General features: G+C 36.2%; 1 protein-coding gene across 1 annotated transcript; it reads right to left on the bottom strand.

The window, feature by feature from the left end:
* Positions 1-14,322: 14,322 nt before the first annotated feature.
* Positions 14,323-16,177, bottom strand: LOC143618336 (germacrene A acid 8-beta-hydroxylase-like). The gene is made up of 2 exons (XM_077090588.1): positions 15,277-16,177; positions 14,323-15,028 (listed from the first exon to the last, which is right to left on the bottom strand). The coding sequence occupies exons 1-2, from the start codon at positions 16,150-16,152 to the stop codon at positions 14,417-14,419; spliced, it is 1,488 nt and encodes a 495-aa protein (XP_076946703.1). The 5' UTR covers positions 16,153-16,177; the 3' UTR covers positions 14,323-14,416.
* Positions 16,178-17,073: the final 896 nt, after the last annotated feature.

The raw sequence follows: 17,073 nt of genomic DNA, 5'->3' as shown, positions 1-17,073 counted from the left end.
TCATTTGAAGTTGTAACTTATTTGCCGTTGCACTAAACCATTTTGATTTTTTTTCTCGGGGTTAAAATTCACATATTATAGATAAAATTCAATCCTAAACTCAATACACTATACAAGTTATAAACAAACCAACCGTTAATCCTATAAACAGTACACGGGTTATAAAAACCAATTGTTACTTTCCAAGACAATACTTAATTTTATAAAAAATAAGTGTCCTTAACAGCACACGGGTTTTCCTAAATCAACTGTTTCAACAACGATACACGGTTTTTTTCTCTCGAAGTGAATCAAAACCAAGTGACCTTTAACAGGTATACAATTTCTCTAAAACCAATTGTTACTATCACTTAAGGGACAATGGCGGTCTTGCTTGGAGCGAAGGCTGCAAGTTCGGGGGTAGAGTACAATACTAAAGGTCCTCGGAATGGGCTAAAGCGGGGCGCGACCCCACCACGTTTTTCGTTCGGTAGTGTGTTCTTTTTTCGAAAAAATAATATATATATATGTGTGTGTGTGTGTCGATTCCGGCCCAACCAAGTTATTTGAGTCTGGCCCATCGGTATTATTTGAGTCTGGGCTAGCCTTGAATCTTTAAAAAAGAATTTGTTTAAAGCCGAAGAACAAGAAATTGTTTACGAAATCAACTTAAGATAAAAAAGAAAGGCTAAGAAATAGCTCCAGATACCCAAGCCCAAATAAATTTTAAACTAATAAAACCAAACATTAAACCCAAAATCCAACCCTACAGCATGGTTGATGTTCGAATATAACAACAAACGGAGTTTACATTATGCGTTGGCCACTGTGTGACTTACTGCCTTGTGAGGTTCGACCATTCGACATAGAAGTCAGAACATAAGCTGAGAAGCAAGTAGGGGTGAGCAGAAACCGAATTAACCGAACCGAAACCAAATAATCGAAAAACCGAACCGAAGCATTAACCGACGGCAAATTTTTTAGTTTTTCTAAAAACCGATTTTTGGGATTAGGTTCGGTCAAAAAACCGACGGTAATAGTTTTTCAAAAAACCGATTTAAAAAAAACCGAACCGAACCGATTAATCGAACTTATGTTTTCTACGTATTTTTTTAAGATGTTATGACCGGAAACAAAACAACAAAAGAATCTACTTAGTGGTGTATCTAGGTATAAATTTCAGGGTTATCATTCAAAAAAAGAATTTTTTTTCCGTAATTCATACAATGTAAACGAAACAAAAGTAGAAACACATGATAATAAATATAATTAAACACATGAGTAAAAATTTCTCTTCTTCGATTTTTGAAAGCTTGAAATCGAGTCATTAAACCCTTTTCTTTTACTTTATCAAATGTTTCTCTTTCGACCACACAAATTAAAATATTGTTCAAATACTTATTACCCATTTGCTTGCGCAAAACCGTATTGATAGACTTCATTAAAGAAAAACATATTTCTACGGTTACGGTTGCAGTCGGTAAAACCAATGCTAGCTTTAATATTCGATAAACCAAAAGAAAAGTGGTGTGCTTTCGGGTTTCCACAATTAAATGAGCAAAGTCACACATTCCACCCAATCTTCCAAATTTACCATCTTCCTTTAAAGTGTGATAAAATGTCATACGATTACCTGAAATACATACTCTTTCTTCATTACTAAAACTAGTAAGAGAGCCGCGCGTTGCGGCGGGATTCACTGAGATTCGGTTGGTAGGGGGTTGCTTCGTTATTGTATTGCTTTGTAATGGTTTTTTGGTTTATAAAATGACCAAATTACACTTTGTAATATGAAACATCAAATTACTTTCATATTTTCGAATCTTGTTACTGTTTTAACATAATGACCAAATTATGATTGTTATTCACCAAATTCAGAGCTAGTGTGATGTTAAACAAAGTAATTAGGCCACGTGTAGTCAGAACTCTTTACATAGGGGCATTGTGCGACACGTGGTGTCTTGATCAGTAATGAGAAGACTTGTAAAAAGTGGTGTAGTGGTAAAAAGTCATTGTTATCATCACTCAATTATTGTATATTAAATTAAATAAAATAACATAAATATTTGATTTTTTGGAGTTTGTGTGAAAAAAACCTGATTGGTGGAAGGAATAAAGGTGGTAGCGTTTTGTAGAACACGTTGAAGGCCAAAAAGTAGCCCAAACGGGTCGGGTGGTGTAGGGGCGTTTTCTTTTCTTTCTTTCTTTCTTTCTTTTTTTTTGGGTAGGGGGAAAATTGCTACCCATGGTCTTAGGATTTATGTGTCTCCAATCAATGCAAAATAAACATAATAAACCTTATTAAAACCTCAAGTGAGACCGTTACAAAAAGGGATGCTCGCTAGGCCCTAGTAGTTGTCCACAAGCAAATGAATATAGCAATAACAATATTACTTAAAGGAGAATCAATTTTTTTTTCTATTGAATTTTTATGCATATAAAACACACTTTGGGTGATTTCCAACTTTTTTTCCATTTAAATTTTCAATTTCTAATCGTCCGGTCGTTATAAGCATAACTCGAACTGACCATTAGTAGGGAATGGGATTTAAATTGCCACATATACTATTTATAATCTTTTTGCTTTTCTGACTATCTCTTTTGTAACGTGCCCTTGGTTATTAACATACGACAATTGTAAAAGATCATTTTGGAGCTATTTTAGCTTTTTGAATTCTTGATGCTTGTGGAAGAAATGCCAAATAAAATTACTTAACAAAACAAAAGATGACAAAATGATTGTAGTTATTGAGCTAGAAAATTTAAATGTCAAAGCCACTAACTACCCATTACAAAACTCTTGGTTAGCAAAGCTAATGATGATGGTCCAATTTTCAGTTTTGACACTTTTTGTGACATTGTGTTTGCAGAGTCTATATCCAGTTGGAGTTTCATGACTCAGATGTAAAAGTGTGTTGACCTGGCTCTATAACTTCTTTTGTAAGCATCTAAAATAAACATAATTCACATGTTGTTCACATTCTTTATTATTTGAAACACAAGTAACATTCATGAGAGACTACAAAAGTCAACACACCTTAGAATTGCCTCGCAGTATATAGTCTGTACATACCCGTACCAGTACAGTGTTTGAGCCTTTCTTGCAACATTGAAAAAAAAATCAAAAATCAAATATTAATTATAAGAACGTAAAACAATTACAAAGAAATTACATATTTTCACATCGTCTGATGTGGCTCATGTAACACGTTTACTTTTATTTTTTTTTTCATTGTTCATGTTCATTCAGGTTGATGAACCATTTGTTTATACTGTTAACAAACGAACAAAAACAAAAACGGACAAAAACAACCCGTGTGTATAATTGTATGTGCTTGTTTATGTTCGTTTGTTCGATTAATATTAAACGAACATGGCAAGTTCATGTTCATTTAGTACGATCATCATTTATCAAGATCTACATATTTATTATCAGCTCTAACTTCACTTTTTAGTTTATTTTCTTATTACTTTGGTTTGATGTTTACTTTAATCAAGTAGAGTTACAAATTACATTAATTCTTATTTTGCAGCCATTTTGGATACTATGGAGTGTTGCGGGAAGTGACGATCCTGGAGAAATAGGTTATGTTTTTTCTTCAAGGATTTGGATGTTTTTGAAAAAAATTTGTTGTTTTTTGGTTTTTGTTGTTAATTAATTGTTTTGAAAGCTAAATAATGATATGAAGTCTGAACTACCAAATCTTAACTTCCAAGTTCACAATCCAGTACTAACTAATAATTTGATTTAGTTTGCTATACATTCATATATAAAATGCAAGTTCATACCTTATTTCTTTGGCTCTGGGCAGGTATCGGGAATGCTGGTTTTAGGCTCCAAACTCACACTAAAAAACACACATTTTTCATGCAATACTTCATTGCTTGTTCAAAATGAAAAGTGGGTACAAAGGGCTTCTACTACTCTGCTAATTATAATAAAGAAACTAACACATGCACATTAAAAGCTTTTAACTTATCCTTTTTTGCAGCTAACCAACATACACTTTGCAATTTACTATGTTAAACATCTACCCACTTTATTAACCAACACTTACACCATGTATGCATTTTACCCACGTTTCCATAATCCATTTTCCGACACGCTAGCTACTGACTTGACCCGCAGTTTATCCGAACCAGCCTGACAAGATTAGCCCAACATGGCTCAACTTTGTGAACCACACTATGGTGTTTTGCAAATCTTTTGGTGCGAGCTTGACTTTTCTCACCTATTTGGTCGAGTCTCACCTGCATATATTAATAATATTCAAAGCAAAGTAACCAACTAAATACATGTTTCAACAATCATATTCTCAAATTCTAAGACCACACCCTTTAAGACAACTTTGTTATATTTAGTATGAAACTGGCTATTTAACCTAAAGAGTCAACTTTGTTATATCTATTATGAAAACAATTTGCTGCATTACAACCTTAAGCAAATGATCACAACCACAGTTTGAAAAAAAAATGAATAAAAGAAGATTTTCTAATAATTGCAGCTCTTAATTAATCAGAAACACATAACATAATTATAAGCTATTACATTTTCGTTGAGCATGATTAGTTTTCAAGAAATCTAAGTTGAAGGTTTCAAATCAACATCAAACTTGTAGTTGAAGTGTTTAATCCACATTGTTGCTCTTCAGGTTTTGAAATCGCGGTGCTCTTTAAGTGTTCTACTTGTAGGGTCTATGTGCATTATTCCTCTTCCCTTGTTCTCTTGAAGGTAAATCAAAGCAAGTGCCTTATATACAAGAAACAAGTGGCTTCATATTAATTCTTGTGGTTGAAACAGATTATTATTAACAATAGATACAACGTTACCAATGTAAATATGTGATTTGAATTAAAAGAATGCCTAAATTCAAGGTACAATGTTAGGTAGCATGAACTCACCTTGAGTAGCCGCTTTTTTCTTAGGCGCTTCGGTTACAAGCAGAGATCTAGTGGATCAAACTTAGGGATGAGCTTGGTATCACTACTGGAATACCGATACGAAATCGCCAAAAATGGGTACCGGTATCGAAAATACTCGGTACAGAATCAGTGAAATATAGGCACCGCTAATGTACCGATCCCTCAAAAGGTGGGTACCGAAAGCACCTTGGTCGGTACCATTTTCTCATGCCTAGGCGAACTTACAATACAGAAAATATATGTATGTATATTATTCTTACTTCTAATGATCCATAACAAAGATTTCATAGTTTTTAAATTAGAAGTTGTTTGGATTTAAATTCGTGTTAAACACTAAAAATGTTATGTTCTTGTCAAAAAGGTTATACAATTTGGTAGATTAAACGGTTATAAGTATTAAATCTGTGAATTTGTATTGATATACAATTTGGTAGATATAAAATGTGGTGTTTTTTTAACTATTGACACTTAATACCTTCTCAACTGTTGATGCTAGCTGGAAAATTGCATACTACCCTGTTCTCAAACATGAAAAAAAGGCATTGCTGATATGCTTGAAAACATACTACTAATTTAATATATAGTGGTGTTGAAATGATCAAACTAAGATTGGAAGATGACTTGTTTCCAACTGCTTGGAGTTTAAGACACAAAAGCTTAATGTCTGATTTTCAATCAAATATAAAAAATCAGTTAATGATAAGTAATCACACAAACCTCTAAAAAGAATTGAAAATTTAAAAGCATCTCAAAAAAATAACTAATCATTGATTTTTTTTTTTGAACCGTATGCGTTAAAAGGCGCCTGTACGGTTCTTAAGGGATACAATTTGACCCTAATCAATCGACTTTATCGAGAAAGATTACTTTTTTTAGGTCAAGAGGTTGATAGCGAGATCTCAAATCAATTTATTGGTCTTACGATATATCTCAGTATCGAGGATGATACCCAAGAGCTGTATTTATTTATAAACTCTCCCGACGAATGGGTAATACCGGGAGTGGCTCTTTATGATACTATGCAATTTGTGCAACCAGATGTACATACAATATGCATGGGATACGCCAACATTTCCCCTGCTTCAAATGTACATATTATGACTAAATTAGGAATACAAATGAAAATTTACCTTACAAATAACAGTCAGACCTCAATCCTAAAACCCATTTTGCTTTCTTCAAAGATATGAAAATATTTAACCATGGAGATTCAGCAAAAACCAAATAGAAGTAAGAAGAGGTGTTTTTAATCGCAGGTTTCAGCAAACCCCGGGGTTCAAAACTGGCACAACCGCAGAGAATGAAGATGATGATTAGAATCTGGATTCGACTTAGATATATGGACAGGATGAGAAGTTGAAACTGGTAGCTTTGATTGCTCATTTAATGGAAACGGCCGTTTGTGTTGTCCCAATGATGTCGTCGTGAAGAGTGGGGAGAAGATAACCGTTTATGCCCTAGTTTATATAGGCGTCTTAAACATATACATAAAACCGATGATGTCTTAAACCGGAATTAAATGGCGAGTTAATGGAAATATTCAACTGCCCGCCAATGTCTCCGATCAATTGTTGGCGAAGGAAATAAGCAACACTAATTTTACTGGCGTTTCTTTTTTATGGGTTAAATTACCATTTTGTCCATCCAATATGTATTATAGGTAATATAGATATAGGTAATATAGATATAGATAATTCGAATACAACTCCGAAAATGGCACTATCTTAGATATGCCAAACTTGAAAAACAAATCCTATAGATTTAAACCGTACATATTTTCTAATAAACTGGTTAAGACATCAATGAATATATTTTCAAATTCTTGAATTTGTATATCCAAAACCGTATTAAAAACTTCAACCTCAAAATGATAATTTTGTTGAGCATGTTTCCCTTTGTTGTTTCTCGTTCAAACAAAAGAAAAAAAAGATAATGATTTCTATTTGATTTTGGCTATAAACTTTTTAGGCTATATTTGATTTGAAATTTTAAAAAATAATAATTCTGTTAGAGCCCATTTATGTTTGAGTTTGTTTGTTGTTGATGTTTCTCATTCAAACAAAATTAAAAAAATTTAGTGAGGTTTTATTTGTTTTGGGCTATATACTTTGTTTAGGCTTTATATGATTTGAACTATTAAATTGGTTGGGTTTGAAACAAACAAGGGTAACATAATATTTTTTCAGGAGTAACGAAATACGAAAACTAACCCAAAATGAAAAAAAATTACGCTACCGACGAAAAGTTGAGGGGCAGCGGAGGCTACCCTTGATTATACATTACATCCGCCACTGAATCTATCATTGACGGTGATGAAGGTTATGAAGATGATGAAAATTGGGTTTAAACTTTGAAGAGAATAATGTAAGGCCAAAAAGTGTGGCTTGCGATATCAAATTACGAAACCCATTATATATTTATGGTCAAGTGATTAGTTAAAGCCGACGAAGAAACCGGACACGAAACGAAAGCTTCGGGAACACGCGTTTAGCTTCAACGGGAGGAGATCTTCTAGAATATGTATTAGGCTATATATAGAATCACTTGTAGTCTTTTATGTTTGTTTGTAAGATGTAAATCACCACCCAAGGGGAGCATACCTTTGGTGGGTCGGTTCTAGTTTAATGTAATTAATCTTTTACCGATTACGGAGTCGTTCACTATACTTATTCTCTTTATATTTTTGTTCGATCGTTTGATTTACCGCACCCGTCTCGACACGCATATCGAGAGCAAAGTCGTTCGATGGTCGTTTTGGGACCTACAATTGGCATCAGAGCGGGTCGAATTCTTGATCTTCGGATTCTATTTCCGCTATTACCCAAACCGAGACGTTAAAACCCGTTGAAGTTTCGAAAATAAAGTTAGAAGTTTGGAAATAAAGTTTGAAGATCTTAGAAATAAAGTTGGAAATAAGCGTGTTTGAAGCATTCTCCTTGTAGATCCGGATGTTCAGGATCTATAAGTGCCAGATCTGGCGTTTCGGAACCGTATTCTGGCAGTAGTGGTGGTGGCTTTGTTATTCTGGCATTTGATTTTCCGGCAGTGGTTTCCAGCGGTTGTTCATGAAAGAAAGAAGAAAAGAGGGAGACGGTGGATGGCGGCCGTGGATTGGATGGCCGGAAATCGATTTTCCGGCCTGATATGTGGTGGCGGTTAGTGGTGTTGGAGTTTGGTAGTCGGACCTAGTTATCCGGTGGTTAAGATGGGGCCGTTGATGTGGTGAATGGTGGCTGGAATAGGTTTTTCGGCGATGGACGACATTGATTGACGACCATTATTGAAGTCCGGAGGAGACATGATGGTGTGAAGGGAGACGGCGACGGCTGTTATGGAGTGACGGCAGCAGCCGCGGTGGCCGGTCACCGGAACCGTGTTTCCGGTAAGCTATTTCCGGCGGTCAAAATCTGGTCCAAGTTTGGAGTGGCGGCTGGTTACAATATGTTGCAGCTAGGGTTTAATGAAACTCTCTTTGTGTAGGCTATTACATGAGATATGGGTTTCTCAACATAAAGCTGAGTTGGGCCTGGTTAGGTAAATGTGGGCTGCTAGGTTTTATCTACTATGGGCAGCTGGGTTCATTTTAGATATGGCTGATTGTTTTTGGGCTAGAAGTTAAACATCCAAATTGTGGGTTGATCTGGTTGGGCTTTTGTTTGCAAGATGTTTTGGCCATGGAGTATGTTATTGTTTTTCGGGGTTAACCAACCGAAAAAAGTCAAATGCGTTCGGGTTTCGTCATTGTTGAACCGTGTTAAAAGCATGTTATTTCTATTTTAATTACAAGGCGTTCGAGAAGTTCAAGTCGTGAGGTGAACTTTGAACAAATTGGATACGAATTTGGACTTAAAGAGGAATTAACAAGCTTTGTTCATTTGATTGTTATCCCCGATAGTTCTTCTGATCCTATACCGCTTGAAGATCCGAGATGGATAAAGAAGCGATAACTCCTTCATGAATGAATTAGGTGGATCATACCTTTAGGGGTGATTGAAGAGGCTTCGGCTTTATCGGGTTGATTCGTGAAGATACGAGACATGGTTTGACGATGTTTTGATATCACAAGCCAACGGGGGTGATTGTAAGGCCAAAAAGTGTGGCCTGCGATATCAAATTACGAAACCCATTATATATTTATGGTCAAGTGATTAACTAAAGCCGACGAAGAAACCAGACACGAAACGAAAGCTTCGGGAACAGGCCTTTAGCTTCAACGGGAGGAGATCTTCTAGAATTTGTATTAGGCTATATATAGGATCACTTGTAGTCTTTTATGTGTGTTTGTAAGATGTAAATCACCACCCAAGGGGAGCTCACCTTGGGTGGGTCGTTTAGTTTAATGTTATTAATCTTTTACCGATTACGAAGTCGTTCACTATACTTATTATCTTTATATTTTTGTTCGATCGTTTGATTTACCGCACCCGTCTCGACACGCATATCGAGGGAAAAGCCGTTCGGTGGTCGTTTTGGGACCTACAAATAAGATAATTAATGAAGATTCGGGCCAAACTTTTAGTGTTTTTTTATTAAAAACTTTGTTGAATTTTAAATCTACTACTCAAACAACTTTGTATTTGTTTGGTTCGACGTAACACGTGTCTATTTTTGTATTTTGAATTCAATATATACGAGGTACGTATTGAAATAAATAATAGTTTGGTAAAAGATACTTTGTTCTATTGTATATTGACATATATATATATATACACAGAAGGAAATAAATGGAGAATGCTTAATCTAAGGCTACAGCTATGCAATCATAATAAATGCAGCTTACAAATATGCATATTCCAAAGTTGTGGCAGAGACTAATTCAAAATGGTTTGAATGTAGATCTTAATTTATGTACTTTCCTTAATACGCTCCCTCAAGATGGACGGTCTTGTTGCAAGTCCAATCTTGTATATGAGAAGATGAAAACGTGTTCTTGATAGTGGTTTTGTGAGAGCATTTGCTAGTTGATCGTTTCCTGATATATGAGTAACCCTTATGGAGCGGTTATGTACTTTTTCACGAACAAAGTGAAAATCAAGTTGTCACAAAAGATGGTTGGGGTTGTTGTGGATTGAAAACCGAGTTCTTTGAGGAGAGATTTGATCCATATGATTTCAGTAGTAATTGAGGCCACGGCACGAAATTCAGCTTCGGTTGATGACTGTGCTAGTGTACTTTGTCGTTTGGAGCTCCATGCAATAGGATTCGAGCCGAGATAGATAATATAACCTGTAGTACTTCGGTAGTTATCTTTATCACTTTCCCAATCGGCATCGGTAAAGCCATGAAGTTGCAATGGTGAGGTCCTTTTTAATAAGAGACCTTTGTGAATTGAACCATGTAGGTATCTCAATAACCGTTTGAGGGCACTCCAATGTGTTGAATTGTGAAAGTTTATTAACAATGAAGGCAACGTCCAGCCGTGTTAAAGATAAGTACTGTAACGCACCAACAAGTGCTCTATACTCTGTGGGTGTGGAGAGGCGCGTTCCTCCATGCAATGTGATGGTTTCGGAACATGCAATCGGTGTGGCATTTGGTTTACATTCACTCATATTGGCACGTTTGAGGACATCGTTTATGTATTTAGTTTGAGATAGAAAAATACCTTGAGGGTGAGGCAAGACTTCGATTCCAAGAAAGTAAGATAAATTGCCAAGATCTTTTAGAGAGAACTTGGTGGACAGATATGAGATAAAATCATCAATGATTTGAGTAGAGGGGCCGGTGATAATGACGTCATCGACATAGACAAGGATAAAAGTTGAAGAAGAACCATTTGTTTGGATAAACAAGGATGGATCTGATATTGTGGGTTTAAAGTGTTTGGAATGAAGGTATGTCTTGAGTTCTTCATACCAAGCACGTGATGCTTGTCGTAAGCCATAAATGGCTTTGTTCAGTTTACAAACATGGGATGGAAAAGATGGATCTATGAATCCGGGAGGTTGTGCCATATACACATCTTCTGTTAAGGTGCCTTGGAGAAAGGCATTGTTAACATCAAGTTGGCGAAGGCTCCAATGATGCGACACGGCAAGAGATAGAATTAAACGACGAGTTGCGGGTTTGACAATGGGACTAAAGGTTTCGGCAAAGTCGATGCCTGGCCTTTGATGGAACCCCTTGGCAACAAGGCGCGCTTTGAGACGCTCAATTGACCCGTCGGGATTATATTTTGTTCGGAATACCCATTTGCTTCCAACAAGATTTGGGGTAGATGTAGGTGGAACTAGAGTCCATGTTTGATTGTTTTTCAAAGCTTCAAATTCTTGGGTCATTGCTTTTCTCCATGAAGGATGTTTTAGAGCTTGAGTGATTGTGGATGGGTCATTTACCGGACCGTTTGTGGCGGTATATAACTGAAAGTTGTCATTGTGATATCGCGGATTAGGCTTGCGAATTCGGGTAGAAGTGGTGGGTGGTATCGGTTGAGTTTCATGTGGTGGGGATTGGGTGATGGGAGATGATGTTTGATTTATGGTGTTAGGTAATGTATCGATTTGGACAGAAGGTGTTGGGGTGGTTTGTGAATTGTTGAGTTGATTAGAGGTTGTGGGTGGGGTATTGAATTGAGTTTGTATTGGATTGGGTGGGATATTAATTTGACTTTGTATTGGATTGGTTGTTAAATGATCAGAAGGTGGTGAGGTATTTTTAGAAATGATAGGAATGGTCATGGGAAACTAGATGGTGGGGTCTGGGTTCGATTGATTGGTATTATTTGAGATAGTTTCATACGGAAACTTTTCTTCAATGAATTACACTTGTCTTGAGGTGTAGATTTTATTAGTGAGGGGGTCGAGGGCATAATACGCACTTTGAGATGAAGAATAACCAACGAAGATACATGGTTTGGATTTTGGGTGAAGTTTGTGTGGGGAATAGGGACGAAGCCACGGATAACAAAGGCAACCAAAATTCCTTAATTTACCATAGTTTGGATGTTTATTGAATAGACGATGATATGGGGATGTGTTTTGAAGAGTTGGGGTGGGAAGGCGGTTTATTAGATAGGCGGCAGTGGTCATAGCAAATGGCCTATATTGAGAAGGTAATTTGGCATGTGAGAGAAGAGATAGACCGGTTTCGACAATATGACGGTGTCTACGTTCAGCATAACCATTGTGTTCGGGTGTGTGAGGAGGAGAAGTGAGGTGGGTCACCCCGTTTGATTTAAGATGTGATGTAAGTTTTATGTATTCTCCACCGTTGTCGGAAAAAAATTGTTTGATGGTGGTTTGAAAATAGTTTTCAACTAGATTTTGAAAATGGATGAAGATTTCTAAAGAATCGGATTTGTTTTTAAGTGGATATAACCATATATATTTAGTGTAATGATCAACGAAAATTATATAATATTTGAATCCGTCAAATGATGTAATTGGTGATGACCATACATCGGAAAATATTAGATCTAGAGGTGCTTGAGAGGATAAGCTAGATTGATAAAATGGTAGTTTGTCTTTTGTTTATATGACAAGAGTTGCAATTATTGTTGGAATCAAAGTTGCAAGAAATAATAGAGGATAAAGATTGCAAAGTCTTATCATTTGGATGGCCCAAACGATGGTGCCAGTGCTTGGAGGTTGTCTTTTGTAGTGAGAATGTTGTGGGTGGATGTGGGTGAGAGTGAAGAGCAGATTTCATATATCTCGTTACGTGCCGTTCCTTTAAGAAGAGGGATGTTGGAACTTCGATCCTTTATGACAAAGGTAAAATCATAAAACTTGATTAGAAAGTTATTATCATGACATAATCGGGATATAGAAATAATATTTCAAGATATTGAGGGAACACAAAGGACGTGTTTTAAGATTAGTGGTTTGTTTGGTGTGTGGATTGTGATTGAACCAATATGAGTTATGGTAAGAGATGAACCGTCACCGATTATGAGTTTCTCGGTACCATCATAGGGTGCATGATGAAACAATGCGTTTAGGTTGTTTGTCACATGATGTGACGCACCGCTATCAAGAAGCCAATTTGCTTGCGTTGGGTTAGTTTGAATGCCTAACATATTCACCCATGGGGATGTTTTAGAGACCTGCATATTACAGGTAAATGGCGGTATGACCGCGTTAGAAGACATATTTGTAAAAGAGTTTCAACTTGCAATGGTGTGGCCTTTGGTGTGACACCATTGACATCGGCCAAGGAATGGACGATTTCCATTAGATGCGGGTGTATTGTTGGCACTGAGGTTGTTGGAGGTTGCCATGAAAGTAGAGGGAAATGAGAGAGATTTTTAATAGAAAAAGATAGGCTTTGATACCATATTGAAATAAATAATAGTTTGGTAAAAGATACTTTGTTCTATTGTATATTGACATATATATACATAAGGAAATAAATGGAGAATGCTTAATCTAAGGTTACAGCTATGCAATCATAATAAATGCAGTTTACATATATGCATATTCCAAAGTTGTGGCGGAGACTAATTCAAAATGGTTTGAATGTAGATCTTGATTTATGCACTTTCCTTAATAAAAAAAAAAACCGATCGCAAAACCGAAATGCGTACTCTATTTTTTTGATTTTTTTTCTGTAATGTTTACTCACAATAAAAAAAACCGAAAGCAAAACCGATAATAACCGATTAACCGAATAATCGAAAACCGATCGGTTGGTATTCTAAAATAACCGATAGCTTCGGTTTTAGTTTGGGTTCACCCAATAACCGAACCGAACCGAACCGTGCTCACCCCTAGAAGCAAGCAGGTGAACTAGTGTAATAGTTTGGGCGTGAAGTTGATTAATCTATTGATTGGGCGCTGTCGTTGTATGCTGAGACATGAGGTTTGGAACTAAGTCGTGTAGGTTTGAAATCGATTACTCAAAACAATCAATAAAAGCAAGTAGAGACTAGGTTCGGCAATTCACATTTCTTCATTTTGTATATTTTTTTCAATCTGGTAAGTTAGGGCTTGGAATTATTGTTTGACTCGACCTGGATTGCTAATTACCAGAAACTTAGAAGTATGAAAAGAAATTTTGAGTCTCGGGACTTTCGGCCCATCTATACTACCAATAACATTGGTACTCAGGTTTTTGGTTCACAATGTAAATCAAAACCAATTCTACCAAGAATAGGACAGATGTTTACAAGGTAAGTCAAGACCCAGTTTTTTTCTCAACCAACAATAGTATACAGGTTTATCCATTGCCTATAAAATCAAATAAACTATTCTATACACAATGGTCCAAGAGCAATGTATTAGTAGTCCCTTTTCTTAATTGATTAAGCAACAAATGCTTTCAGTTTGAACTGTCATCCTTTTTTATTATGGACTCAAACCCCTATACTTAACGATAGCAAGTTTAGTTTAAACACTAATAAGGGAGACAAATTAACCAACAATATTGTTACAACCAGGAGTAACAATGGTAATTTGAATTTTCATCCTTTCTTATTTTGGACATTTTACAGTATAAAAGAACACATTATTAAGATTCATATAGTAACAAACCATGCAACATAATACAAGGATAGGATGGTCGAGAAGAGTTCTTTCTAGTGTTGTTTTGAAATGGGGATAGGGACAATATGTAAGGGATTTGTAGGCACTGTAGATATCGTAGTAAGTTCTCTCATATCAAGATCTCCGGGTTTTACTCCCTCTGGAAGCTTCCAGTCGAAACGATGCAACAAACTAGCAATAACATACTCAACCGTGCCAAGCCCAAAGTTCATACCGGGGCACATTCTCCTGCCTGCTCCGAATGGAAGGAACTCAAAGTCAGAACCTGAAAAACCGATAGAACTGTTTTCAAACCTTTCTGGTATGAATCTGTGAGGATTTTCCCAAATGTTAGGATCTGTTGCACATGCCCAAGCATTTACAAGTATCCTTGTCCTTGCAGGAATATGATACCCGTCCACAACACAGTCTTCCGGATTCTCTCTGGGAAGCAAAATAGGCACACCATGTAACCTCATTGTTTCCTTTACTACCAACTTCATGTAGTTCATCATTTGTACATCGGCCTCAGTGATCGTGCCTCCCTTCACCACTGCTCTCACTTCGGACTGCGCTTTCTTCATTATCTCCGGGTTCCTCATCATTTCACAAAATGCCCATTCAATTGTCATCGAAGAAGAACTCGTCCCAGCAGTCAACATTTCCTAAGTTATTCAATTATTATTCGAGAGCGAATGAGTCATAGTTTAAAGTATAAAAATCCAATTTAAAAAAGTATAACATTTCAAGTAGACGCCATGTCAATTCATTGACAAAGTTACTTCTTCGTCACACCGTTTGCTCTTGACATAGAAACAGAAAGTTAGGAGTGTTGTTTAGTTATTTTGTGAGTGTGGATTGTTATTTGTTTAAGGTAGTGAGAAATTAATTGATAAAATTTCATTGTACTTACAAGAATTATTGCTTTGATACGATCATTAGTGAGGGGCAGATCAAACTGATTAGTACCGGTGTCTTTCACTCTCAAAAGCATATCAACTATATCTTCATGGTCCTGGATACTACGCGGTTTGCTTCGGTGTTCCTCCAAGATGTTTTCCAAGATTACATCAATCTCCTTGTGCATCTTCAACCACTTAGCTTTCTTCCCAGAAATGATATTGAGGAAATTCAAACGAGGGTAATAATTGGTCATATTAAAAGAGCTGAATGTTTTCAGCATGAAATACACACAATCTAGTAGTCTCTTTCTATCTTTGCAGACATCTCCTAATGTAGCCCTGCTAACCATGTTATTGATTACCTCTCTGGCTGCTTCCCTGAAGTTGATGGGTGCTCCGGAAGTAGATTCAAGAAACTTAAACACACGAGTTAGCTCATCCTCTCGGATATAGAAGAATGATCTCACCTTTTTCGCGCTAAGAAGTTCTAAAGTAGCAAATTTCTTTAGCTGTCTCCAGTAATTCCCATAAGGAGCCCATCCTATGTTTGAACCTTTATAAAAAAATATATGAGCCGTTGGGGTTGTGCGTCGGTCAGCAAAGTTGATATCTTGGATCTTCAAGATCTCGCATGTGAGTTGAGGTGAGGATATGACGACGGTAGAAACTTGCCCGAGCTGTAAATGCATGATGGGACCATATTTCCTGGCCAAGTGTGTAAGTTTACGGTGTGGTCTTTGTTTATCGAGTAGGTGTATGTTTCCGATAAGGGGGAGTTTTGGGGGCCCCGGTGAGAGGTTCTTTGCAGTATTGGCAGTTAAGAGTGTCCAACAAGTGTAGAGAATTAGGGAAGAAGCAACAATGGAGAAGACTGTGAAAGGTTCCATGGCTTGAGGTTTTATTTGTTGTGTACATGTATAGTTAACTTAAAAGGTCCCTATTTATAATTTAGAGAAAGGATCCAATAAGAAGTTTGTTTTTCCTAAGAAGGCTAAGGAGGGTATTTTTGTCTAATACCTTAATATTGAAAACCCACTTAATTTAATTTCAAAAACCCACTTAATTAAAACCCACTTAAATTTTCACTTATCTTCTACAAGACTACAACGACCACCGCCCACCGCCACCACCTTGCCGGAAAAGTCTTCGGAAATTTCGCCGGAAAATTCTTCGAAAATTTCGCCAGAAAATAAAACGCTATGACACAATGTAAAAATAACAATGGAAAAACACTATAAAAATAAAAACACAATGACAAAAACACAATGAAAACACAATTAAATAACACAATGTAAAAAACACAATGCAAAAAGCACTATGAAAAAATAAAACACACTTGTATAAACAATTATGATAACACACACTTTGTAAAAACCCACAAAATTTTTTTTTATTTTTATAAAGCAATATGGTACTCATATAAAATATAAAAAAACACTTGTTTTTATGGTGAAATTGTTTTGAAAAAAATGTCGTATAAAAAAGTTACGGATGTTTTAAAATGATGGAGGAATTTGACATGTACCTTGCATGTGGAGAGAGAAAACAATAAATGTGTTATCCCTATTATGCCCTTACCATTGTTTTACACTTCATAATCTCTCTAATCTAATCTCAACGAATATTCTATCAACTTCACTGTTTTAGTTATTTTTTAGTTTAGAGTTTGTTCTTTCTTCGACAGAATCTGGAAAAAAGGAAGGGAAACCCCTTCGAAACCATTCAATTCTCAAATGAATGGACAAGATTATTTCCTATCCTACTTTATTAAAACTAATCTTCTTATTATAACTCAACCCTTATAATTC

The sequence above is a fragment of the Bidens hawaiensis genome, unplaced genomic scaffold, assembly GCF_021521415.1.
Source record: "Bidens hawaiensis isolate Kalapana, Puna unplaced genomic scaffold, B.hawaiensis_p1.1 tig00069378_1, whole genome shotgun sequence".
In the NCBI taxonomy this organism is placed as follows: Eukaryota; Viridiplantae; Streptophyta; class Magnoliopsida; order Asterales; family Asteraceae; genus Bidens; species Bidens hawaiensis.
This window is presented reverse-complemented; position numbering and strand designations above follow the sequence as displayed.